General features: G+C 39.4%; 1 protein-coding gene across 1 annotated transcript in view; it reads left to right on the top strand.

Annotated features, from left to right (window-relative positions):
- Positions 1 to 27,666, top strand: part of LOC122881640 (eukaryotic translation initiation factor 3 subunit H) — a 56,525-nt gene that overhangs the window by 19,955 nt on the left and 8,904 nt on the right. Inside the window, exons 3-5 of the mRNA XM_044208090.1 lie at positions 13,995 to 14,162; positions 18,664 to 18,763; positions 21,533 to 21,682. Of these exons, the coding sequence (XP_044064025.1) occupies positions 13,995 to 14,162; positions 18,664 to 18,763; positions 21,533 to 21,682 (418 nt within the window). The remainder of the gene's footprint in view (positions 1 to 13,994; positions 14,163 to 18,663; positions 18,764 to 21,532; positions 21,683 to 27,666) is intronic.

The raw sequence follows: 27,666 nt of genomic DNA, 5'->3' as shown, positions 1-27,666 counted from the left end.
TATATGTTGGGAACCAACATATTTGTTTGAATTTTGTAAGAAGTTTGTTTGCTTTTAATAACTTGCTACTACTGAATAAATAGATTGGTTCTCTGAAGTGGAGCACCTACATCATAAGGCTTGATTAATGCACAACTGTAGAGGGGAGTTTTGTATTTTTTAACCCCCAAGTGACTAAACTGAATTTCTCTCCCGATGGTAACAGTGAAATGATCACAAAAAACTAAATTAATCGTGTTCTCTAAGTACAACAAAGTGTGCTAAAACAGTGCAGGTTGAGACTTGAAATTTCTCGTATGTAGATGTATCTTTTCCAACTGGCTTGCTAGAATGTTTTGCTATAAAATTACGAAAGTTGTTGGCTACAGAGAGAACATGCTGAAAAGAAAAGCGTCCACTGGAGGGGATGATTTTGAAAACAAATAAAAAAAAAATCTTAATCTTCTTAAACCAAGGCAAAGCTATGGAAGTGAAAATACAAACAGAACTAATTAAGGCCAATTACATCAGCATTTTCCTCCAGTAGCGTCTGCAAGGGTAGTCCTTGGTTTTTGGAACTTTTAATTGTCGTCTGTGGCAGACATTTTCACGGTGGGTTAATTGAAGTCAGGGGGATTAAAAACGCCTCTGCCATGATCTTCCCACTCCTCGCTGTAAATACACTAGTCAGTATGCAGTGAGGCGTGTGCGTGTGTGTATTTTGTAAAAAGTTGGCCCTCTCCTGTTCTGATAAGGTCTTCCTTGGGGTTAGCCCTTCAATAGATCACTCTACTTGCCCCAAATGGAAAATTGATTTCCTCAGTTTTTCTTTGCTCTCCCTCAGTGAGGCTAATTAGAAATCACTTGGCAGCCCACCTTTAAGCAAAATATATAAACACTGAAGATATGCACTGTTATGTATTAGGATGTTGGGGGTCACCTTTGCCTTTTCCCAAGCTCAAAAAAATTCTCACTCATTGTCTTTTGCTCCTTGTCCCCAGTCTCTCACCTTTCCTCTCTCTATCTCTCTATCAGAGCTCTCTGTCTCTCTTTCACTGTAGTGTAGAACTGAGACTGGCTTTTAGCAGCGAGCTGGGGCTGTATCTGCTTTTGAATGCTCACCCGGCGTTATAAATCAAGAGTGTGGGTCCCCCGGGTGCTGTCACCATCGCCATCAGTTCCACTGTTTTATTCATCCACTCCTTTGTCTCATCACGATTCTGCCCCACATTAAATTTTGTGTGTGTCTGTGTGTGGAGGTGGGGTCAGAATGCATTACTGCAGACTGCTGCTAATCCAGGTGGGCTGTAGGGAGTAGGGGGAGGGTGAAAGGTAAGAAGGAGAGAAGGATGTGACAAGGGTGAGAGAAATGAAGAAAAGGGCTGAGCATGACATGGTGGGGAGATGGAAAAGACATAAATTCAGGAGGGAAAATGAGAGCAACCAAGCAAGATTGAGCGTTAGGGTAGGGATAACTAGAGAAGAAACAGGAAAAGTGACAGCAAAAGTAAATAGCTGTGAGAGAGATGCTGGGGCATATAAACAGTCGGCAAAAGATGGAGCAAGATGGTGGGCACGAAGACTAATGGCAATGATGAGTAAATGGGAGAGCTGCAGTAAAATGACAGAAGTTTGGAAACCATTTTCAAAACTAGTAGTGATCAAAATAGAGGAATGAACAAATAATAACGCGACTAAACATCAATAGGAGACCAGCATAGTAGGGGATTAATTCCTCCCTTAAACTCTATGGTGGCAAGGAATTGTGTGTCCTTTTGACTTTTTTATCAAACAACCAGATATTTTATACTAATGATTCAACTGTTTTATGCCCATTCAAGCCTTGGAAGTGCTCCAACTGACAGTCAGCTAACTCTGCCTATGCAGGAGATGAACAGGATTTTTACTTCTGGAAGCCTGAATGCCTGAAATATCTCCTCCCACTTTGCTACTCTTGGGCTGTGTTAATCACCGATGGTCCCATGTTTACTCATGCATGTCTGACAGTTGTAGAGTTTTTTACACAGGTGAAGCCACATGGGATATGGATGAGACAAATGACGTGGGTAGCGCTGCAATTAATTGCCTCTGTATACTGTAAGTACTGAGGCCTGTACAGGAGAGGCTAAAGGACCTACACCTGTGTATACATGCATTGAGTGCAGTTGCTGTACCTGTTGTAGCCAGCAGGGAGACAAGGGATAATTGATGGTTAAAAAACAAGGTCATTCTTTTAAAAATATGTTCAAGTTCGGGATCTGCCTCAAAAGTTTTTAAGAGTTGTTTTGCAAAGGTATTTGATGAAGCACATAGGTAGATTTTTAAATTCCCTTTGTAGTCTTTCATGCATGTCCCATCTGCACCAATTTCTAATTAGAATGTTATGGGCGGCATTTATGACATGTAAAACTGGCATACATAGTCTTTTGAGGGCCTTTACACATGATGACTTATACGTTTAAAAGGGACTGCAGAAGTATAGTACCCTCCTATAGTACTATACATGCGCACTCTGCACTTCCTACCTCTTGCTAGCATACATGCCGTTAAATGGACATTGACAAGGAGATCAAATACAATAATTTTTCTCCAATTCAAAAAGATAAACCAGGATATCTGCACGTGAGCAAACAAACACGCACACACCATTTCCCCTTCAACATCATCTCCCCATTCCCCACTATAAAAACAAAGCCCTGTGACAAGCGGCTCTGTCAAATGTGCATATGGTGAACTCATCAGTGTGTCATGCACACAAAGCAGCTGCTTCACTATGCTCTCACACTTTCCCGTGCATCAGTGCACCACTGAGTGTTTTTGTATGCCTATTTGTGGCCTAGCGTACGTGTCTATATGTGCATGCGTGTGTAATGCAGGCATACTCTCTACAGGGCTTGCTTAACTAAGATTAATTGCACCTAATCCACTGTGCCAGGTGGAACATGGACCACAGTGGCTGTACTCGCACAAACACACAGACACACTCACAAATAGGAACACACATTCCATTATAGCCTTGCCGCTGAAAATTAGCCTCGTACCTCTCCTGACACCCTGGACCAGACCACAACTCGATACCACCATTTACTTCCAACAACTTGCACATTTATCACTGTTCCCTCCTTCCTACAGATGAACACGTGGACGAGCAAAATGCCACGACAGAAGGACAAGCTATCTGCTCTCTCACATCAGGAACAGCTGACCTTGTGTGTTTGTGCTCTTTTCTCTTTAGAGAAGGAAAGAATGTGCTTAAACTTAATGTCTTTGACAGTATTATCCAAGATGCAGCATGTCTGTAGGAACACGTGTACTGTAAGGCACAGTAGAGTTTTACTAAATTAGTGGAAGTGAGATGAGGTCAGCAATGAGCTCACTGAGCAGGTTAATAATTAGCTACAGAAATTATAATTATTTTTGATTAATCAATTGTTTGAATATTCATATATATAGTGGAGAATCCTTAAATGAAAACCTACATATTACCATGCTGTTGAGAAATGTTGATAGGCCTGTCAGGTTCCACCTGTCCTGGTTGACAGTTCCATTAAACTTTGCTTAAAATGGAGTCAGTGTGCTGGAAATGATGATTTGAAAATGAAATATGGTTTAGAAAGAAACTCTGTGTCATATTTTGAAAGTAAACCTTAGATAAACCTTTGCTTCTTTCAAGCTCAACATTTAGTTTTTATCTACTAAAATTATATTATCAGAATCATTTGATAATTATTGCTATTCATTGATATGAAAATATTTTTGTCAGGTGTCTTTTCATACTACAGGGACCTATAGGCAAGGTCATGACTCCTCATTTTCTCCTCTCCACATAAACCTTGGCGATCAATAGTCATGACATAGGTCAGCTTTCCCTCATGGCATCTCTCTTTCACACACACAAACACACTGTGTGCTCCACTTTGCAAATTGCATTCACAGATAAAGACAGGCGGTCGCCTTCCTTCCCCTTCTTGTATTTTTCACACTTTCTCCTTTCTTCCTCTGCGTCTTCTCCCTTCACTTCTCCTCATGTGTGCCATAATGATTTTGAGTGGTAGTCCTATTTAATCTTGTGGCTGTGTTGTCATGCAGATATTGTATCTACACCACAGCTTCCCGACATTTTGTTTTTGGTTTTTTTTGGTCAGGTGAACTTAAGTACCTCTTCAATATCACCCGTCATGGTTCAAATGTGTGTATTTGTATTGATTTTAAACGGATGTAATTAATAGCGTTGAATATTATTCAAAGTGGATGTTGTCAAAATATTTTTTATACAACTGAGCTGTAAATGTTTTAGGTTGAGGTTAAGGACAGCTGCTAAGTCAGCCCTTTCTTACAACCTACTGTATATGTATATGTGCATGCATTCATCTGTGTGTATGTGTGTCTGTCTTGCTGGCTGGAAGCAAAAATAGTTTTTCTTTTTTGAGAGAGAGTAAGAGGGAGAGATTGAGAACAAATACAAGAAAGAAATCAATGCAAGGCTTATGTAGGTAGCACTTATGAGCTCGCTCAAGGGCAATGTCTGTTAGCTCAAGGCCTAATTGGCATATTGTATAGTACCAGTGGGACAAAAGATGCACAGCCTAATGAATGAGACTTAGATGGAACCTGGCAACTTGTTGAAGGGTTCGTCTTCAGTGGCTGTTCGTGGCGGAAACAAGATTTTCAGACACTTTTGTCAGTGGCTTTTATCATGTTGAATCTGTTGCACTTCGGCAGTGTGGATTGGGTTGGGAATTGATACGGGCAATATTGTGCATTTTGAGAATGTCTCAGCTGTACACTTTTTTTAAACGTCTCACCTCAAGGGTGCAGGGTAAAGTCATTGCTGTGCAAGTGTCCTTGAGAATAACTTTGTGTCCTTTTTTCTCTTTCTACTCATTGTGGAGACATTGTTTTCACTTTCTAGCTTGATTATATTTCAGTCCGCAAGGACAGAGCTTTCCCCTCAGAAATGAATTATATTTCCCCTCAAAAATGAATTATATTGACCCAAAAATGCACAGGCCATCAATGAAACACTGGGTCTTTAGGAGTTTAGGACTCTACAGTTCACCAGTGAGTTGTAATGTGATGAATAGACTCAAAGAAGGAGAAAAGTGTATTAATATCAGGTATTCTCCGTTCTTTCTTTTGGGAATCCAGATGAGTAGCAAGGTTAGAAAAGGATGGGTGAACAGGAATGTGGGAGTGGGAAAAACAAGACAGAACAGGCAGCTAGTCTCAAGGCCTTCAAACATCGAGATTCACTTTGTTCTCCATATTAGAGAATTGCAGATATAGTGTTTGTAGTTGTATATGGAATACATTTAACGCCAGGTGTATTTATAGAATGCTTAACAGGATTGTCACAGAGGCCTTTAAAGAAAACTGAGGATCCAAAATAAATGTGTAAACACAGAGATTGTAAGAGCCATTTTATGTTTTTACAAAACATCTTGGAGTTTGTGTCGAGAATAAATGAATGTCAGAATAGATTTCAGAGTAAAAGTAGGTTGTCAGCTGTGTTGAATGAATGGGTCAAGATTGTGGACTCATTCACTTAGGGTTGGTGTGCTGAGTCCTGAGGATAAAATAGAAAAAATGGAAAAGCCGTGGAACTACACCCTTCTCCACTCAGCCAAACACTGGTTGAATAAGATGTCTTTAAATTGTAATGCGCCTAAACCTTTGTTTTGTTTTGTTTTTTTCTTGGCTCTGAAGTATTTATGAAATGCCAAGATGAGCGTGCTTTGCTGTCACCACTGAGCTCCACTGGCAAAATATGAGGAATTAGGCATTTAGAACAGCCAGCAAAACTAGCAGTTCTATCAATCATCCCAAATGGCTGTTTTTTGTTTTTCAGTGTTGAGTTAGAGGATATTGATGGGTCAACACAAAGTAAAAATGTATTTTATATGTACAGGGTAAGAAAGCAAACCCACCTCTTGACTTTTACCATGCAGACTACTACTCTTTAGCGTGCAGTTCAATTGCAGTTGTATATTTTTGTTCTAAAACCAAGCTTTGAAGAGGTTTTTCCTCACCATTTCTCTTAAACTGTCCCTGATCAATGGTCCATCTAAAGCTCATCATTCTACCCTTATTGCGACTGAGAGGGAACATTTTCAACAAAATTTCATCTGGTTATTTTTGAGTGGCCCATCTAACCCCATTTTAAACTATTCAAATTTTCTATTTACCAAACTGTGGAAGTAGCGGAGGGAAATTGAGGGTAAAGGAAATATAGCTCACCAAGTTTCAGACATCATTTTATTATATTATTCTTCTGCTTAACTTGACATTAGTGGATGTTAGCTTTGGCTTGTGTGTGTGTGTGTGTGTGTGTGTGTGTGTGTGTGTGTGTGTGTAAAACCACAGCAGACTTTCCAGGCAAGGCCCCGTCAGCCTGTCAAGGTGGTGATTAGAATGTGTTGTGACACACAGATACGTGCTTCCTCACATTCTGAGACACATACACACTCGCATGCATCTTGCTGTCCGTGCTGAGATGTTGTGGCCTGCAGCAGCATGCAAGGTCTGATGCAGTTCACCTCTTGTGTCATTGAGTATTAGAGTATGGACTATCTGTCTGGTTCATTGCAGAGACACACACACACACACACACACACACACTGGTAGTGCCGTGTTGATTTTGACTCTTAACATTAATGCCCAAGGTGAGGAGTTTAGCTCCCAGCTGATAAATATCTCCACTCCACACACACACACACACACACACACACACACTTGCTTTAGATGTACAGCATGCAGTACATGGCATCCTTAGGCTTTAGACATCTTGTCTAAAGCCTTGTCTTGTCACACTTTGTCTTTCTATTGCGCTTTCCACACATTTAAGCACACACCTGCTCACAAACACATTCTTGCTCGCCTCATTTTGCACTTTCACTCAGAATCACGTCCTGTTTCCTTCTCCATTTTCTCTTTCCCATACTGATCTCATGGTTTCACACATACTCTTTTAAATACACATTCATTTTGTCTGTCTCACACACGCACACCATCCCCTTTCCCCTCTCTCTCTCTCACACTCACACACACACACACACACACACACACACACACACACACACACACACACACACACACACACAAAATCAAGCAGCGCTAAGGGAATGGGCAGAGTCATTCCCTGTCTGGCCTCGGGACCCAGATAGATTGATAGGAGAGGCGGCAGGGCAGCAGAAATGAGCGAGGAATAGCAAACGGTGACGCATGCTCCCACCTTCGCGCCTTGATGATATTGTTAAATTGGCTATTCTCTGGCTAATGCTGCCATGAATGTCCACAGAATATTACCAGCTGTCTTGGTAATGCAACAACGGGGAGCAAGAAGTCCAGGTTTTTTATGTTTTAAACAGAGAACACATAGGGCTTCTACACTAACTTGTTATGCTAGGATGTACATTACTAGGTTGAGTCTCACTCTGGACCTAGACACAATCTAGATATCAATGGTATTGTTGTAATTTTATCATTTGAGCACCCTGCTCACAGGTCTGTGACCCATGGTGGCTACAAACATAGTTTAAGATAGGGAAGGAAATGCACAGATATCTGCTATGTACTGGTACTTTACCCCCAACTCTGATTTGCAGATCAACATCCATTGACATTAGTGGATGTTAGCTTTGGCTAGTGCTTGTGTGTGTGTGTGTGTGTGTGTGTGTGTGTGTGTTGTCTTGTGTTGTACTAAAAAATATTTTCTAGTATGTCTTTACATTTTCTTTTTTCTAAGACCACCAATCCAAGAAATATTTGGTGCACTGCTTTCATTTGGTTGCACATCTGTGAGCTGCTCTACCAACAACTGGATTCTTCTATTGTTGGTCAGAGTGGCTCCTTTTAAAGTAGAGGGTTAATGCTTTTAACACCGACTCAGTGGTTGTTGGAAAACATTATTCATTAATGTACCCCTATTGAAATTACTCTTAACCAGAACACAGACCGCTACCTTTCCATCACATGCCCTCTTTTTTTCATATTACCATAAAGTACAGAAAGAACAAAAGCTTTTCTTCTCTCTCTTTGTCACATATGAATCTTTGATTCTTGAAGTGTTACTTTGTTGTTGGTCTTCATTATCTTATCGCTTATAGTTTATTTTTGACAATAAGTCAGTCAATTCATTGATCAACAAAAGCAATGAATAATTCTAAAAATTGATTGATGTAAAAATAGCAAACATTTGATGGTTATGTGTCAATATGTAGGGTTTTTTGCTTTGAGTTTTAGAGAAGTTTAATTTCTGAAGAGCATTCATTATTTCAGACATTTTGTAGATTTAATGATTAATGGATTAATAATAATAATATATTTATACCACTATTAAAACAATAGAACATTTGCTGAGGAAACAAAAAGTCGAGTGTTACCAGCACAACTGCACGCTCTTCTATACAGCTCTTCAGTGCAGAGGAAGAATTGAAATTAATTGAGAACCCATATCTATTCGTTGACATACTTTATCGCTATTATACAATCCCTGTAAAGAAACAAGTCAAGTATTTGGAACAACAAATGTATTCTAATGAAACAGAGGTTCAATATTCTGTAAACAATTTGATTCTGCTGGCAAAATGTTATTTACTTAAATGTAGATTTTAAGATCCTCCTGTTTTTGAAGCATATAAACAAATCAGCTGGCTTTTTATAATCCTTAAGACATAATAGTAAAAATTAATTCTTTACTTCACTTTTGGCGCACACACCCTCGCGCTGACGACACTGCTTCGAGCATAAACAAAGCTTTACAGCAAGGCGTGGACAGTCCTCAAATTCGTCCTAAGGAGCACATTGACCATACAAGACCAGTCATGTACTAGCTTTTGACCTAGTCTTGTTTATACCACACATTGTGAGAATTCTCCACATCTCCAGAGGCTTTACTACTTCACTATATTGTGGAGTGTACACACACACCCACCTACGTCAGATGGTCACACAGTTTGTTTTGCTATTTCGTTTCGCAGCAGTTGTCCTTGGTTTATGAACAAATAAGATAGTGAGATGGCCCTATGGCATTTACAAGGCTCTGTGCTCTGTATTAGATCTGTGGTGGATGAGCTGGCTGGCCTGCTGCTGGCCTGTAGTCTCACTCAGCCGCCTGAATCTCAGTTTAGCTATCAGGCTTCATGTCAGTTGGTTGTCTGCATGTGTCTTCTGTCTATTGCTTTCTGACCAGGGTGAAGTGTGTAGTAGTTTGTTTGTAAGTGTATTTGTCTGTTGTTGTAGACTTTAATGCTAATTAGCTAAAGGACTATATAATGTTTGTGTTTTTTGTTGTTTTTTTTTTTTTTTTACATGTTTTACATTTTCTGTGGTCTTTATACTTTAAAGACAGCTCCCATACCTTCTAGGCATTCCTCTGGTGTCAGCCAAAGTCACTACAGTATTTAATTCAATGTACAAAGATTTCTTGACAATTAAAAAATTAAAGTGATAATCCATTACAATAGATATTTGCACTGCAATTTTTCATCAGCATCACTTTGCAGCAAGTATTAGCTTTTTAAATATATATATATTTTTAGAATTAAGGAAATATGAAAAATCCAAAGAAAATTCAACGATTAACATGAACATTAGCAAAAGTTTACAATATTAATAAGAAGCCAATGCATTGTTTGCCTTAGCTTCATGCTAAGGGACCTATTTTAAGTAGAGCATAAATCTTCCCCAAAAAATGCAGTTGGAAATAAAGTTATCCAAATAGTTATTTATAAAGCCAAATGGTTAGCACTAGCCTAACCATTATCCATTATCTGTTTCCCTAACAAACTAGAAAATGATTTGTGATTTATGTTTATGTTGCTGTCCCTGCAGAATGATCTTTCATTTCTGCCAAGAATCTCTATCTGTGTGTGTCTGCTCCGTGGGCACTTGGTAGCTCGGCTGCTCAGTTGACCTACCAGCTCAGGGAAAACACTGTGTAGTCCCAAGTTCTTTGAATATCTTTGGAACCTACTCTGCGCTTTTGAGATTCTCAGCACTTCAGAATTTATTTCATAACCTACCCTAGATCCATGCCTTTTCACAGTTCAGTCTTTGAATTCTACACAAACAGTTTGAATGAACCTAGTTGTAAAGACCTCTCAAGGACATTGAGTAGATCTGGACACAGCTTTTCATTTTATTCAATTATTTTTAAATTATAAAAAAACATTGACGTCCATTGTGAATCTGAAACTTTAACATCAGATGAAAGAAAGGTCAACAATAGAAAATCAAGGCAAGTGATTGCAAGTCATGCATATTGTCACTAGTGTAAACTGATACTCAGGTTAAAACCCAGTTTGTAAAGGGGTGGGTCAGTTGGCAGGGCAAACTGTCACTTATTTAGTGGTTGATTTAATCACACTAACACATGCTCAGTTGTTGCATGCATCTTTTGATATGATGTTAAACCACATCAGTATCTTGTCTATACTCTAAGGTACCTCACTCCCACTTCACTATTTAGGTAATTATTAGCTAACGTACTCTTGTTATTGATGAGTAAGTAGTCAGCTACGCTTCCCAGCATGTTGTAAACCACATTTTAGATATTTCAGAATAGCATCATTTCAGAGCTCAACTATGAGGAGCAACATCATATGTTGCTTCATATTTACAGTACAATATTTTAACAGCATTGACCTGAAATTTGTGCTCAAATGGCAAAGTGCATGTAAGTAAAACACCAGAAATCCCATGCATAATTTATAAATTGATTGGTAAATACATAAATTAAAATTAAAGACTAAAATATATACAATATAATTACGAAAGATTAAGTATCATTGTTGCTTATTAAAACGTGAGTTAGCAGTATTAACAAAGTCATTTTATCTACTAGATTAGCAGAGTAAAAGGGAGATGCATGGATGCGTTTCTATTCAGGCAAAACCCCCACACAGATCTAATCTATTTTGTAAGTAATAAGTGATTAGTTCAAAAGTGAAGTAAAAGTCATCATTTTATAAAACAAACTGATTTGAAACTGCATATAAAGATTATTGTCCACACATTAAGATTGTTAAGAACTTGGAAGGGAGTTGGCGATTGGATAAGAGAGGAGAGATAGCTAATTGGTTTTCCTGCCTCTGTTGTCAATCCTCCAGCCTTCAGCTTTCGCTTCAGAGACAGATCACTTTGTGCACAATTTCCCTTCTAATGATGGGGTGTTGGGGCAGGTGTACGCATCAGTAGCGCTTGAAAGTACAAATACTGATTGGCATAGAAGTGCAGAGACGGAAACAGTAGTTAGGTGATGGGCTGCCTTCGCTGTCCATTGAGCTCTGTGTGTCTTGGGCCTTGTTTCCACCGGGCATTACCATGCGTCCTGGGTGATCCGATCATAAGTGGACAGCTTTAAGTACATGCGTGAATGCACCCAGGACGCATTGAGATCCGATCACTCAGACCACATTCGGAGGTGGTCTGGGTCGCATATGGCCAGATTCTTTTAGCAGTGTGTAAGCAAATGTGTCCTGGGCCACATTGAAGACCGCCTACTCAACTGACGTCCTCTACGTAAGTGGAAGTAAAGTGTGAAGCAATAAGATGAGGCCACAACAACAGGCAAAATGGATTCTTGTGGATGGAGTACACATAAAATACACGCTGTTACTTTAACAACAAGTAAAGCTATCTGTCCATCAGGGAACTCCGTAAATTACAGAGAGTTGAAGCAGAGCAGCTGGAGGACATCAGAGGGAAAACCAGAAAATATTTTTTCCATAAAATATGATCCAGTTTCACCAAAATCAGTGAATAATGTTGTGTTTTTGTACTGTAATCAATGAGGCCAGGCCCCCAGAAACGCTCCGCTCCAGTGGTGTTTATCGTTTTTCCAGTGTTGTCTAATAAACAGTAAATAAATCAAATTCAGGTTAAAAACTACAATGCATTTGGTCTCTGCGAACAGAAATGTTGTACGTGTTTATTTGCCTATAGAGCGGGGAAGTGATATATGATCACAAGTGGTCCCTCGAGACGCATATGGAGACACTGGCGTACTTGGAGCTGTCCATTTATGATCGGATCACCCAAGACGCATGTTAATGCTAGGTGTAAACAGCCTGTTGGAGCTTGCTGCTAGCCTGCCCCTAGGCAGAGCCACTCTCCAACAGACTAACTCCCAGTCTGTCACAAACACACTCTCCCATTCTCATGTCCTCTCTTTTGCTTCTTTTGCTTCTTTTGCCTCTGTTACTTGTCTCACCCACTCCAGGTTTTAATTCTCATCTACTTCTCATTCTTCACTGTTGACTCAGAATTACAAAGCAGACACTTGAATCTTCTCCCACCTGTTACCCCCCACCAGCTAATTTTTCTCTATGAAATTAGTATACACACATTTCTCCAGTGGGTTTGCTACTGCGCTTAACAATCACAGCTGCACACACACAGTGCCAGGCACCATCCGACGTCTCCTCCTCCTGTGGCTTGTCACAGAACATGGTCTGCAATCTCTGTCTTCCCCATCATGTACTCTATCTTTCTCAATTCCTCTCCTTGCTTCCCATCTCCCCCCCCTGTATTCTCCCGTCCATCTACTCTGCTTGCTTTTGTCTCACTGACCATGTCAATCACTAAATAAAAGGCTAGATTAAAAGGCTAGATTGGTACATGCAGTCCATCCCTGCAGAACAGGCTGTGAATAGGGCCTCTGTGCCTGTCTGTCCCCATCCAGTGCCTGTCTGTCCCCATCCAGTGCTGTGCGCCAATCCAGATGTTAAAAAATTCAGTTTAACTATTGTCAGGAGGAAGAGGCACCTCAGCGCTGCCCTTCTCCCCATGCCGCACTCCTGCAGGGGTTGAATGTGGAATTGTGGGCCATTTATTTTGTGTGGGGAGTACAGCAGAGGCATTGGAATGAATGACTGAGCGATTAGTGTGTGCGTGTGTTTGTGGGAGTTTGGTTAAAGACTGGCTAATTTAATGGAAAAATACCAGAAAGTATTTTGTGCTTGACTTTTCTTATTTTACTCTTTGTGAGTGCTACATGAACTCTGAAAGGTCAATTGCCTAGAAGTGATCAACTGAAATGTTAATATATTTTGACTGATGTCACTCCCTGCTTTACATAACATCACCACCAAGGGGTGAACTCATGCCACTAGAAAGAAGCCAAAAGAGTAACGTCACCTTTGTATTAAAGTGACATTACATTTTTCTTCACTCACTCCCTTTACTTTTTGTTTCTGTTCTCCTTTCCACCCTCCTCCTCTTTTCCTTCTCTGTTCCCCCTTATTTCTTTTTCTTCTCCCCTCTTTAACACCGTCTGACTCTCTTTCCACTGTCCCCCCCCTCTATCTTCTTTTGCTCTCTTTCTTTTCATCTGCTTTTCACCATCCTTCTTTTCCACCTCTCCAGTTTGTTTTTGTTAACAACCCCAACAGGAGAAGGATGTGCTCTACAGACTGGGGTCTAGAGGGCCACAGCTGCCCAATAACACCCTGATTTATCAACCTCCTCCAGCTAGCCTGCATGGAGATGCTGTTTTGCTCTCTTGCTTTGGTTGTTACTTACAGCCGGGGAGGCAGGTTGTTTGTATTTCTGGCTGTGCGTCCTTAGGATGTGTTTGGCGTAATGAAATGGCTTTCCTTGTAATGTATCTAGCCTTCTCTCCAGTAGATGAAGCCTGTCTGTGTATCTATCTTTTCTCTCTACCAGGATATATTTACTAACATAAGGAATGAAATGGTGGCTGGTGATTCTGGTTGATGTTTGTTTTAGAAATCTCCTTCACAGCCACTTGATAACAGAAGATGAACCATTTGTTTTTCTCTGTTTTAGTGCGTTTTTCCTTCACATTCTTGTTGCTCGTTTTTTCCCCGCTGTTTCTCATTTCATCTTCTTTCGCCCTCACTCTGTTTGTACACCATGTCCAGTTCCAGATGGAGACCAGCTATTCACAGATCCAAAAAAAATCCCCATGCTGATTTCAATGAAGTTCATTCTGAATTTAATTTTTCTCTCTCCTTTCCCTCTCTCTCCATTCCTACCTCTCTCTCTGCCTCTAGTCCAGTACCAGATGGAGATGATGCGTTCTCTGCGTCACGTCAACATTGACCATCTGCATGTGGGCTGGTACCAGTCCACCTACTATGGCTCCTTTGTCAGCCGAGCGCTGCTCGACTCCCAGTTCAGCTACCAGCATGCCATCGAAGAGTCAGTTGTACTCATCTATGGTAAGCAGACCCACACAGAAGACTGGGACTGGAATGTCTACGTTGATGGATTTCTTTTCACTCATACCATTGTCCATGATATCATACCCAAATCAATTAAAAACTGTGTATTCAATCGTGGGGGACTCAAGGCAGCTCCTCCAAAATGTCCATAGATGGGGCCTTTCTCATCAGGTTAAAAAAATTTAATTTGTCCAGACAGGCTAGCACCAGGTTGAAAATACAATCTATTATTAACTAATCTTTATGTGGTTTCAAAGTCTTGTGAAAAATGTGGCCATGTTGAAGCATTAAAGCATAGAACTTGGTTTAAGTCATGATCAAATACATTAGAAATAATTGGAAGTAAAAAGAGTGCCTACTTTTGTTTGTAATGTTACACCCAGCCATGTTACGAAGATAAATGATTGAAGTAGTTAAGATGGTTTCTCCCCCTTTGGATAAGTGGTCACCTAAAATTTAAACCCATGCTCATTGAGTGTGTTTGAATAGCTAAGACAGGTTCAACCATCGGTCAGTACAGGTCAGATGGGCTATTCCTCTCTATATTGGCACTTCTTATCTATTGCCATCACTACAAGGGAATGTTGTATTGACAAAGTTGACAAAAGAACAAGAATGCAGAGAGCATTGTCACACAACCTTTCAGCCATTCACAGACGACCACTAAGGACAGAGGTTCATGCAAGTGAAAAGTGGTTCCAGGAGAGTAGGCTGGCACCGGTTAAGATGGCTGCACAAAATAATACTGCATCTTCTGGGGTGGGGGGGCCCACTCTAAAATCCCAAAATCATGCTCAGATTCAATATACCAGGTCAGAATTAGTTTTACTTCCTCTGCATTAAAAGTGGCACCACTGCTTGAGTGCTTTATTTATGGTTCAAGTTCAGCCATGATTAAACAATGACAAGTCAAATTTAGTCTCTTTAATCAATAGGTATCTAAGAATCTAAGAAAAGAAACTGCCATTGAGAAGTCTTATAATATTCTACTGTGGTTGACATCTAAAGAGTCTCAGAAATAAATCAGCGTGACAGATGTAGGAAAAGATTAGTTGAGGTTAGAACAAATGTTTAAAAAAACAATGGTTGTTTCAAGATAAATCTTGCAAGTATCTACAGTGGCAATCAAGTACATTTCAAATAGATTTAAGAACTTGAAGAATAAGATTTTCTTTTTGTGCAGATCTGCAATATGCAATGTTATGTTACATTGTACAAATTTAGATTTGTACAGTGCAAACTGCTGTCAAACAAGAAGGTAACGGTGTGCATTGGTGGTGCAGAGGTAGTTAGGCACAAGTTCCCATCTAACACCGCTAAGACCAATGGTTATGCCCTCCCAGTAAATCATCAATGGCAGGTGAAAAGAAGCGGCTTGTGACGCCATATCTCATGGAGGAAGCACACGTCTGTCTGCAGCCCTTGAAAGGCCAACAGCAGAGGAGACAGTGACAAGCAGAAAACAGGGGAAAACAGATAGGATTAACAAGGTATCTGGTAGCCACTAACATGACACTTACGCACATCATGTGCACCTGCTTCACAGTAAAAAAAACTTTTGAGAGTCGCCCATAATTGCTGCACCACAAATGCCATCCCAGATGGTGTAAGCTTTCTTTTAAATGACAGCAATATTAAATCCTAAATGACAGCAAATTAAAACCTGTCACTATAAAACAGTGTGCATTTAACTCCTCTGTGTCTAAATAAATTATAACTCATTACTACATAACCAGTCCAAGTGGTCATTGAGTTCAGAGGCAGTGTTTTAGTACATTACATGGATAGGTGCTCATTTAAGTAATATTTCATTTGAGGCTTGTTTCTATGAGAGTACAACTGGTTTTTATGTATGTTCATGGTGCTGAAATGTGACTTACACATCGCAGACTTTTACAAAGTGAAGACACATAATCAAATATAGACATTTTCAAAATGCCAGTTAGTATCAAGATAGTATTTTCTGCCCGTATTGCACACTTAATAATGTGCTAAGTTTACCTCCTTCAGGTTTATGAACCAAAAAGTATAGCCAGGTTGACACAGAGTCTTACAAGCTCACTGACCTGAAATCACAATCTTTCATTAAAACCGCTCAGTGTTTATACACTCCCTCCAAGTCAAGAGAGACACGGCAACTGGAATTGTCATTTAAAAAAATTATGAAAACAGCTTTGAATTTCAAAGAAAAGGAACTCCCCGCGGCACTGTCCTTCTCTCCAAAAGCATTTAAGGGTTGTCATGTTCTCAGATTGTATAAATCCATAATAGGAAAAGATGAATTTTAACCTGACATATGAACCCCTCTGATCTAGTCCTGCCAGCCAACTGGCCATTCAGGCATGCAGTCAGTCAGCCCTTTCTCATTCTAAACGAGATCTCCTGTTAATGTCAGTCAATAATGCAGCACTTAATGGATCAAAGCATCTCAAAGGAATTGACGTTATCTCTGTTTAAAGTCAAACGGAAAGAAAATTGATTTCTTTGTTGTTCTCCTCGTCATTAGCTCGCCGGTCGTTTTATGCCGATGGATGAATCAATCAGGTGGCCGACTGGCGAGTTAATAGCTTCCATCCAATGACAGCTTAGAATTAGAGTAGGTTGTTAAACCAATTGGTTAAATATGTTTGCCATGACAACAGTTTTCTTTTACCTGAGGTGAACAGTCAAGTCAGGGATATATAGTACAACTGGTCAGGCATAGAGCATCATCAGCAGGAAGCTTGTAAGGGCTATTGTGCCATTCTTAAATGTTGTTATTGTATACAAGATTTAAAGGGACACTCTACCAATTTTACAAATGAAGTTCAGTTTACTTGTCACTAGGGGTGCTGTTCAGCATATGAAACACTTGTATAGTGTCTTCTGCAGCTCTGGAGGGAGCTTTATGAAATTTTAAAAAATTACCCTGATGAAGTCATCAGCATTAACTTGTCTTGGGCTAGGAGACTTGAAATTTCAACAAAAAAGCCTGTGTTATATACTGGAGGTGGTTTGAAAGAAGAGGACATTTAGGTGCCACTGAGGGTCTAATGAAATAATGACTTTTTACCAAGTTTCCTTTGGAATTGTCTTAATCAAGTGTGCATGTCACCATCCAGTCTCAGTGGAGATTGGCCAGCATGAATTGAGCTTGGCTGTATCTTGTTTGGGATTGGCTATGCTGTAGGCAAATGGCTTGTCACAGTTGGCTGTTGGGAAAGGAATAAGTCACACTAAAATTTCTGGTAGACTCTAGTTTGGTGGCTGTCAGCCTGTCCAGTCTGACCCAGTATTACCACTTTCTCTCTCTCTCTGCAGCAATAGCATAAACAGGAAAACAGGAAGGGGAATAGAACTGGACGACAGGGCCATTCCTCAGAGTCGGTCTAGATACTTCTACCTTTTCTATCTTTTTAAATGTACTTTAACTTGACTCTTCAGTTTGTGGAATTGATTTTATGATAGAAAGCCTGCTGTGCAAATGTAATTTTGCAACGGACAGCAGTAGCTTCTTCACTCCCTTCCTTACTGCTTAAATAATTTGTAGGCTCATACAGACATTAATGTTTTCCATCCCTAAAATGGATGGACAAAGATACAATTTAAGTGACAAAATCAATCAAGAGATCTGATTGGAGGTACTGTATCTTCCCTGATTTGATTTCTATGGTAGCTTCACTCCAGCTAGTACCTTTTTTTTTCTTCTTTTTTTTCTTTTTTTTTTTAACTTGTTTTCACTGAGGACAGTTGTGGTTAAATCTTAGGAAAGGTGGTTGTTAGAGCACTATATCAATGAATGATATGAATTCTTGTGCTAAGATGCTACAGGAATCATAAGTAAGTTAAATGTTCACTCTGCTCTGGTTCTGAATATACAATTTTACTTTGTCAAATCATTGTCTAAGCATGGTGTTGAATGCGAAAAATTACCTTTGACTGTAGGATTATATTCACTCTACGTAGTTTTTCTTTTAACATACAAGAAGCCTTTGACTTGGAAGGCAGTTGGAAGCAGTTGCCCACAGGGTAGAAATGGAAACTTGTAAGGAGAACTTTGTTGACTAGGAAAATGTGGGAAGCAGAACCTGAACGACTAACTTTCTCAACTCATTCTCAACTCATTCAGTCATCCTTAAGGTGTCCTTGAGCATGGCTCTTAACTCTTGACTTCTTCAGTAGACGCTCAGAGGCCAGCAGTACAGGACCATGGTATGAAGGTGTGATTGTGTATTACTGGAGCAATGTATAAAAATATTGAATAAGGACTTGCATGTCAGCAGATGACTGTAAAATTTTACATAGTACTGATTGCGTGGGAAACCCAGGAAGCCACTGTTCTTAAATTTTTTAGAAAGCGTAACCTAAAGAAGAAATCTGATTTTTAATTTTGTAGAATTTGTACAACAAAGTGTGGGCCAGGAATGTTTTTTCCCTAAATTCAAAGAATATGATCTTAAGGGAAGTTCTACATCATTTTCTTTCAACTCTCATCTCTTTCTCTATCTTGTCATTCTAGACCCTATTAAGACGGCCCAAGGCTCCCTGTCCCTCAAGGCCTACAGGCTTACCCCAAAACTCATGGAGATCTGCAAAGAGAAAGATTTCACACCTGAGGGGTGAGTAGCTCATAGTGAAACACACCAATAAAGACCATATGTGAATGAATTTCACATGCACACAGAAGTGTAGATGTTCACAAAGAAATCTTCTTGTTTTCATTTGTGTGTATATATAAACACTGGCTCACATTTCTTACAGGACACACACAATTACAATTTTTGCCTTTTCTCTCTTTAGATTCTGATATTCAGTTCAGTTGGCCTGTGCATCCACAGGAGAGGCATTTAGTAGTAGTTGAAGATTGATGCTGATGATGATTTATCAGCTCGCCCTTGCCCTTGCCCGTCAAACAAATGTACCATGTTTACGCCTTTTCTGAACCCAAGCCTTATCGTAATTGCTTTTAAATTACAGTTAAAAATGAATGTAATGAGGGGACCGTTTTCCAGGCAGTTCAGGGTAGTCCAAGTGCACAAACTCAGACATGCATAAACCCACACATGAAGGGACACACACATGCACTGACAAATCCAAGTAAACAGCTCAAGGAAGAAGTCCCAGTGGTATCAAATTGCTGTCCATTTAGAACCTTCAGATATACATTTTTAAATTCACTAAAAGCAAGTGTATTTGCAGGGAAAAGGGACAATTTAACTGCATAATTTAATTTCTCTTACCCATTTCCTCTGTATTTCTCCACCTGTGTCTCTTTTGCCAGCCACCCTGTTATTGACCCAGTGTGTTTGGCCCAGAGTCAGAATCCTTCTCATTTCTACAGCTTTTCATTAGTTTCTATGATTTATTATGGCTCCAATCTGTAGCTATCAGTGTTCCCATAAAGCCCATGATTGAAAGAGGGCAACTCTGGGCAGGAAAGGACAATATCACCTCATAACAAAAATCTTGTCTCTATCCTATTATTTTCAGAACAGACTGGAAATCTGAATATCAATGTTTCATTTTTTTCCACAAAGATGCAAAACTTCAAAAGCACTTTATTTTCCCCCTCACTACAATGTGCGGAAAAAGCAGTCTCTTTCATGTTGGTATATTTGATGTTACATAAGCTTGCATGTATCGTGCACCTTTTTGAAATGAAAGGCAGGGATAGATGAGTGCTGAATAGACCATCCCTTTGAACTGCCCTCCATGTCCAATGGGCTATGGAGGCAGTGGTCAATAGCCTCCACTTCAGCACACAATATGAAGCATCAAATTAGTCGGCCTGTGGAGTCAACCTTTGGCTTTGTCCAGCGGGGCCCAAGTTGGAAAGAGCATGGCATTAAGTGTGCCAATGTCCAGTAGGGTTGAGCAATTTGTCCTGCATAAGATGTACTGTCCTTCTATTTCCTCATAGACGCCTCTTTAGATGGCTCTGCAGGCATTTCAAAAGGTCATAATATGCAAGAAATATTTTAAAGCACTGCAGATGGATAATTGTGCCAATATGTACAACAAACAATATTTATATATTTTCCTTATAGACTGCTGTTATCCATATGGATTTTTATTCTCCCCGCTCAGAGCCCAAGGACGGATTGTCCACCTCCATTGCCTCAGAGTCTCTTCTTAAAGTTTGCCTGAGGTGATGGTCTATTTGGAATACAAAACAACATTTTTCAAAATTAGAATCAGAATCAGATGATGCTCCACACCTCTATTTATCACACAGACAAGCATAAAACATCTCTGTTTCTGGTAGAGTGCACATGGTGGATTAATGCAGCTGGCGTATTGATCCCATAACAAGCAAGACACATCTAACAAGCCAACATTAGACATACACAGACATTAGTTTGTAGCTCATGCACTGTACACAAGTGACAGGCTGAAGCAAGGCAGTCAGTCAATGCTATTGGATTTATGTGAGACATTAAGCAAAGTTTGAAGTTCCATTTTGTGTTAACAGGCCCATGTCAGTGAAAGAGAGAGAGAGATGCAGCTTTTAGCTCCTGAGAAACAAGAAGAGGTGGTTAAAAATCGGTCGGTGCTTTGCACACTTATCAGCAAAGCCCATAAAAAATAATTTAGGCTACTGAGTCGAACATTGCTCAGGCTGGGCAATATGGACATCCTGTCATGTCACACCATTTTCAGATATCAAAATGAAACATGCATGACATCATTCATTTTGCTTTTGGCTGAGGTGCAATTTACGTTAAGTATAAGCCAAATGGTAACAGTACAATGCTCCATTTGCAATCTTTCTTGTAAGCATATGCGAACAACAAATAAAATGTGGAAATATGTCAAAAGCAGACCCGAGGGGATCTCTGCCCTCAACAAAACAGATGTTAAATGCATGGATTTGAAGAACTAGAAGTAGAACAACTGTTAACCCCACCCACTCTCACTTACAATTTGTTCAAAATGGCTAACGATCAGCTAAGACCTGGGGTTTTCTTTGTTACAGGCTAATTTCCACGACTGATTCACACACTAATTCTTATACACAGTTTTTGTGCATAAACAAGCAAGGTTTTAGTATAAAAGTATGGCTATGTGTCAGGACTGGACAGTGTGATTGAAGTCCATATAAGGATATTAATAAGATTTTTTCCAAAATCTATATAAAAGAAACACACAGCAATACTAATTTATTAATACAAAGTAATTGCATAGAATGGGTATCATAGAAATCCCTGTCTTTTCACTTTGTCGGGTCTGTCATGTGTTGATTTAACTCTATTCAGTCTGAAAAAGTTGGTAAACTTGAGTGAAAAAACAACACAAACATAGCAGTCTTTTATCACATCTATTATCCTCAATGTGAAGGCAAATTGTAACTTAACCTCTCTACTCCTGTCCTGTCCCTCACTCTCCAGCTTGAAGAAGGCTAACATTGGCTTCGAGCATATGTTCGAGGAGGTTCCTATTGTCATCAAAAACTCCCACCTCATCAACGTACTGATGTGGGACCTGGAGGACAAGTCCACGGTCGCCGACAAGCACGAATTGCTCAACCTCTCAAGCAGGTCAGACGTGAGCTCATGCTGCCATTTACCAAGAAGGCCTAAGGCCAGACACCTTCATTGTAAAAAAGGTTTTTCTCAGGGAACCGACATTTACAAGATGTTTCTGCATGGTCTTGTGGGGCATTGTGTGGGTTTGTCAACATCTGTCCCCTATTTAAAAAAAACGACCTTCAGTCCTGCTGTAAATTTTCTAATCTAATGCTGACATTGAACATGTAGGTTATCTAACAAATTTAACTGCTGTAGATACTAAGGAGTTATTTAGTTTCTCTATCCATTTTGAATGTGTATTATTTCCAAATTAAAATCTTAAAATTAAAATAATTAAAAATGTTTAGTTTATTTTGGAGATTCAAGGCTCCTGTTTAATAATTGTATATTGCGCTTGGAGAGACCTGTGTAAAATCATAATGGTAGGAAGCTTCCCAATATTTGGTCTTAAGAGTCCCATTTCTTGTTTGTTTCATGCCGTATGATTATGTTACAGCATTAATCTGTGTCTTCTACACCGTTTTAAATTTTACCAGATTGGTGGAAAGATTCTCTTTGGTCTACTGATATATTTTGTCTTATGTTTATGTTAGTGCTGTTTTCAAGCACGTCTTAGGAAGGCTGGTTTGATTAGATTTTTTTATTATCACAAAAATCCCATGAAAAGACCAAATAAAAAAATACATTTTTCTTAATAACAAGACTTGTTTGTGTAGCCAAAGCTCACACCTCTATGCCATTGTCTTCCAAAACTTATTAAAAACACATAAAAGAGCCATATTTATGCTTTGGATGACATATTCCTTCATTACAATGAGCACTTGCAGTATAGTTTACTCTGATACAACACCATAGACTAATAACATCAACTGCATTTTTGATCTCTGTTTTCACCCCACTTTGTTAGTTTGCTTTACCAATTATCATTAGAAATGTACAAAGTCTGGGCCAGACTCACATGGTTGAATACACAGCTGACAACACTGATGAAGAAAGGGTCAGATTTGATGGACTTGCGATAAACTGGAGTACTCTGGAGAAAATACAACAACGAGCTGAATACACTGACCGTGTCTGTTGTAATGAAGGAATATGTCACCCAGTGCAACACTATGGCTCTTTTGTGTGGATTTAATAGTTTTTAGAGGATAATGGACTTTTATAGCACATAAGCTATATGATGCTGTGGCTCCACAGACAATACTTGTTAGTAGGATAAATTCTTTGTTGGTTTTGGTCTTTTCATGGGATTTGCTGATAATAATGAAAAGATTAAAAATAACACCAGCGTAATCCTGTAAAACTCATTTTAACTTGCTAGGACTACAGTACTAGATGGGTGAGGAATACAGTATCAGGACATCTCAGAGGTGTAAAACAAACCCCAACAAGCATTTGTTGTTTGGATCAGATCTTTAACCCTCACTGAAATCGCAGTCGACATACATATTTTAGTTCTTAGACATATTGACCACTTATCTGATTTTAGGAACTTATCGGTGTACCTTTGGGTAAGTATTGGATGTTTGATTGGGATATCGAGTCCAAAACTAGGTACAGTAAATGCCACATCTAAATGTCAGAACATATTTATTCAGAAATGTCTCCAAAAACAGGACCTGCCATCAAACGTTGTCTTCCGTCACTAATGAGCACAATACAAACCACTTTCATCCCACCATATCAACTCGCAGCCTGGCTCTTTAAGTCTCGCATTTAGATCTCAAAGGGTTTCGGCATCAGTCTCAGGAGAATTTATCAGCAATCATTTATGGAGATAAACCGCTGCAAGTGGAGCAACAGCTGTGAAGCTTCCCAGGGGCAGGTGTGAGAAATTAGCACAATAACGACTCAAAGTGTTGATTTACACACTGTTAGCGTACAAAACAAACTGTGCTTACTTATATACTGCAGTGTAGCACACAGGGAGTTGTTGTGATTCTTCTCATCTGTGTCCTGTAACACAAGTCGTGAATTAAATGAAGACTCCTATGCACAGAGCTCTGTAGAATGCATGTGCTCGTCCAACCAAGCTTGGCACCAGCACAGTCATTTGTTAGAAATTGTCAAACAGACTGAAGGAGAATACCTCACTTTTCTTGCATATTGTTCCATTTTCCAAGTGACTACTCTTAGGTTGAAATATAACTTTTGATATGACCCAAAATGGAGCAGCCTAGCCCTCCCCATAGGTTTCCTGGCACGACTGCCGATGGGATGTCTGGTAAGATGAAATTGTTTCCTGAAGTTGTCAGATTGCTGCGCAGCTCTGTCCTTGTATTGGATTGTAGCGTCCGTCTCTCTACCTCTTCTACTGACAGCCCCACCCTTTTCTCCTCATTTCCACCCCTTCAAAAAAGATAACGATAATGGGTTTTATTTAATGTTTTTCCTTTTGTCTCATTTTCCAATCTGCAGCCCCATTTGTCAATGTCATCTACGTCCAAGGCTGAGTGAATGCAGTTTCACTCCAGCAAACAGGGTTGTTCTTACCACAGATGATGATGTTGATCGTGGTGATGGATTGCATGAATGTAAATTCATTTATGTAGCTTTTCCCTACCAAACAGCCTTAAAAATCCCTCTATATTTGCAATGTTACAAAGCAGCCTTTATTTATGTCAGGCCACAAAGCGTTTTGCGTGTGGGCCATCTTACATGGTCTTCACCCATCTCAAAATTTGCCTACTGTGGAGTGGCTTACATTGTTCATTATAAATCATCCTTTAAACCCCATATTTACTTTTTGTTCTGTGTGAATGAGCAACTTGCCAGTCCATTACCCCCTGTCTGATTAGTGTATTTGGCCTTGTGCATAGAAATGTTGGATAATGGAAGGATATGTAAACAGTGAGGAAGGTGAAGAGATATAACTGGAAATAGGGTCACAGAGTAGGTGGTGACAGAAAATGTTGCTGTGGTTAAAATACACTGTGGAAAAATGACCGTTGACAGACAAACCAATGAGATGGACTTTGAGAAGAGATATTTTTGTTTAACAGCCAATCAATAATTCTTTCTCTGATACTTCTGTCTCTTTTTTGCAATGGAATAATGATAATGGGCAGAAAGGGAGGAGAGAGGAATTTAAACACAAGTTATTGGGCTATAGGGTATTCAGTCACAAAAGGATTTGGAATATATTTTTACCAAGATAATTGTATAAAATTATGTTGGGACAATGTTAGATCTAGGCTATTTCATGACCTCTTTAAATTATATTATTCTACTGCAGAAGCAAGCCAGGGATCCATATTGCGCCCAGTCTATCAGTTAAAATGGGTCCATCAGAGTAAAACACTCATTGTAAGAATGGAAGTCACTTCCTTGGCAGCTTTGTTAAACAACTCCCCTCTGAACTTTCAATTTACTGAATGTCAGCCCATTTTTGCTCGCACATCAATACAGTTTTAGAGTTTGTCCTCTATTGTCCTGTGTGAATATGAAAACATAGGCCCGAGCACACATACATAGTATATGGGCTGCCACTGAACCTTACCTTAAAACAGAATCAACAATGATAGGAAATCCCTTGATAGACTTTGATTTGTAATTCAGGATTGATCGAAAGGCTCGCTGACCTGTCTGAATAATTTAACCCACTGGAAAGTATAACCAGACATTATGTAGTGTAGGTTGCATTATTCAGTGTGCAATTTTTCCAACCGTGTCTAACTGGTAACATCATATTTTTGAACGTGTTTGGAAATGCTACCAATCATTGGGTGCACAATTATGAGCAGTAGTGTGTAGTCCTTGCAGAGTCACGCTTTTATAGACATACAGGAACAGTTGAACATGCTCAGAAAACGAACAAACTCACTAAACAACAGAGCAAACTCAATGCGATTGAAAGCTCAGGAAAAAGCTAGTAAGTGTAAGTTAAGATTTTTCTGTCAAAATAGTACATTTCAATCAAAGTTGTGTTCTCATTTCAGTTTGGCACACATTTACAATCAACTGAAAACAAAACAAAATCCAGTGCACTGAATCACACACAAACACACACACTCACTTCTGTTCAGTCCCGCTCAAACACATGACACATACATAAATGACAGATGTTTTGAAGGATCCTGCTCTGACTAAATGATTTCCTTTGCATATATTATAAATGCACACCACACAAATTAACTACCATATTGCTTGATTAAATAGTTTTTAAATGGGCTTTCGTCAGCGAGAATCAATTTTGACACAGTTGGAGGGACACAGCAGGGAAGTGTTATGGCGAGCTTTGGTCCTGAGCCATTCGTTTTCATGTTTACAGCTCTGACACTGCAGTGGAGGGTTGACAAACTGATCACACAACAGTCCTCACAGGCAAACATGATGGGAGTGAAAATAGCTCAGCAATCTAAACTATGGGAAAGACAATTGGAGCTACTGAAAATCATACACTATTCACGCATGGTTTTATTTTTAATTCAAAATTTCAAAAGTGAAACAAGCTGTGAAATCTGACTGAAAGCCCATTTGCAATATTCGTCCACATACCTTGTGTGCCTACACTTCTGCAATACAAGGGCAGGCAGCCATTTAGGCTGATTATTTGACCACTTACATTAACACACACCTCATGCAGGTGCCAGGCCATAATATAGATGGTGTTACAGATAGTCTTGCATGTGAGAGTAGCATTAAAAATCATCATCAGCAGTGTTCATACAATTATCTGCATGCATGTGATTACATTGGTTTTCTCTTCCTGTGCAAGCATGCTTGAGGGACTTTATGTGTGTGTTTTTGCATATAAATGTAATTAAGGTTGTTACCAGTTGAACGTGGGTTGATGGCAGCCGAATGCTAAACTGAGATGAACATGAGTGTCTTCAGGATGCTTAATTTTATGCATGTGAATGTAGCCCTTTAGTTTTTGTTCTGGTGTGTGCTCTGGCCACAGATTTAATATTTCCTGGCATTTCGCTTTGTAAGATTGTAATTGGATTTCATCAATTGCATTGTGGTTTTTGAATTATATAATTCCACAGCAATTCCCTTTGTAATTTTATTTCTAATCACCTTCATAGCACCAAAAATACAAAATATGTAGCTGTTGAAATGTTAAAAATGTGCATACCTTGCTTTTTGATATTGTGGAAACCCTAAGGCCCTTTTTTGCAAAGTGTTTCAGTGTCAAGTGACACACGAGGACATTCCGTTGAATTCTCCTTGCAGATGAAACCTACAGCAGCATAGTGACAAAGTGTAACATTTCTCTAACGTTTGCTGTGCTTTTTATGTCGATACATGTTTCACTATACCTCATTCAAACAGCAGAAGACTGAAGTTTTAAATCCGAAAGAAATTGGCTCAAATTGACAAGGCAAATGTGTTTGGCTCAGGTCAATTCTGGTTACAGTGGAGCTTGTTTCTCAGAATCTTAGTCCTTCATTTGAATATAAGAAAGGTATTCCTATTCATAGTTGCTAGAGAAAGCGGTGGATGCTGTGGAGATAGTTAATGGCATTTTTGAGTGTTGATAAATTATTTTTTGACAAGATTTAACAGCAAACCAGGAGAGAGAGAGGAATATTGATTTATAAAATTGTTAATTGAAAAATCTCACAGCAGAGAGGAAAGCAACTAAAATCACCCAAAACACTCTACACTCTTCCTCCAGATATTCACACAAACAATGAAACAAACAAACAAAACAGTTACATCAGTGCAAGTGCACACACAGCCAAAACATACACTGTGCTGGCAGTATTTGCGGGTACAATTGTCATTTAAATAAACAGTCAGTGTTTTCCCATGCTACATTATGTAGCACCCAAACATTCATAAATGGAACAATATAATTCCACAGAGGAAAGTACAAGAGGGAGAGAACTTGAAGTAGAGCACTGCAGCCTTGTCAAGGTTGAACTTAAGGCAGTAGTGAGACCTCCTGTTAAAAAGGGAGCTCATGGGGAGAGAGAGAAGAGGAATGCTGGTAGAGATGTGTGTTGGGTGTTGTAAGCATTGTCAGCATGCCAGTGTTGGGAAAA

This window comes from Siniperca chuatsi, linkage group LG9 (assembly GCF_020085105.1).
Source record: "Siniperca chuatsi isolate FFG_IHB_CAS linkage group LG9, ASM2008510v1, whole genome shotgun sequence".
NCBI classification, from domain to species: Eukaryota; Metazoa; Chordata; class Actinopteri; order Centrarchiformes; family Sinipercidae; genus Siniperca; species Siniperca chuatsi.
This window is presented reverse-complemented; position numbering and strand designations above follow the sequence as displayed.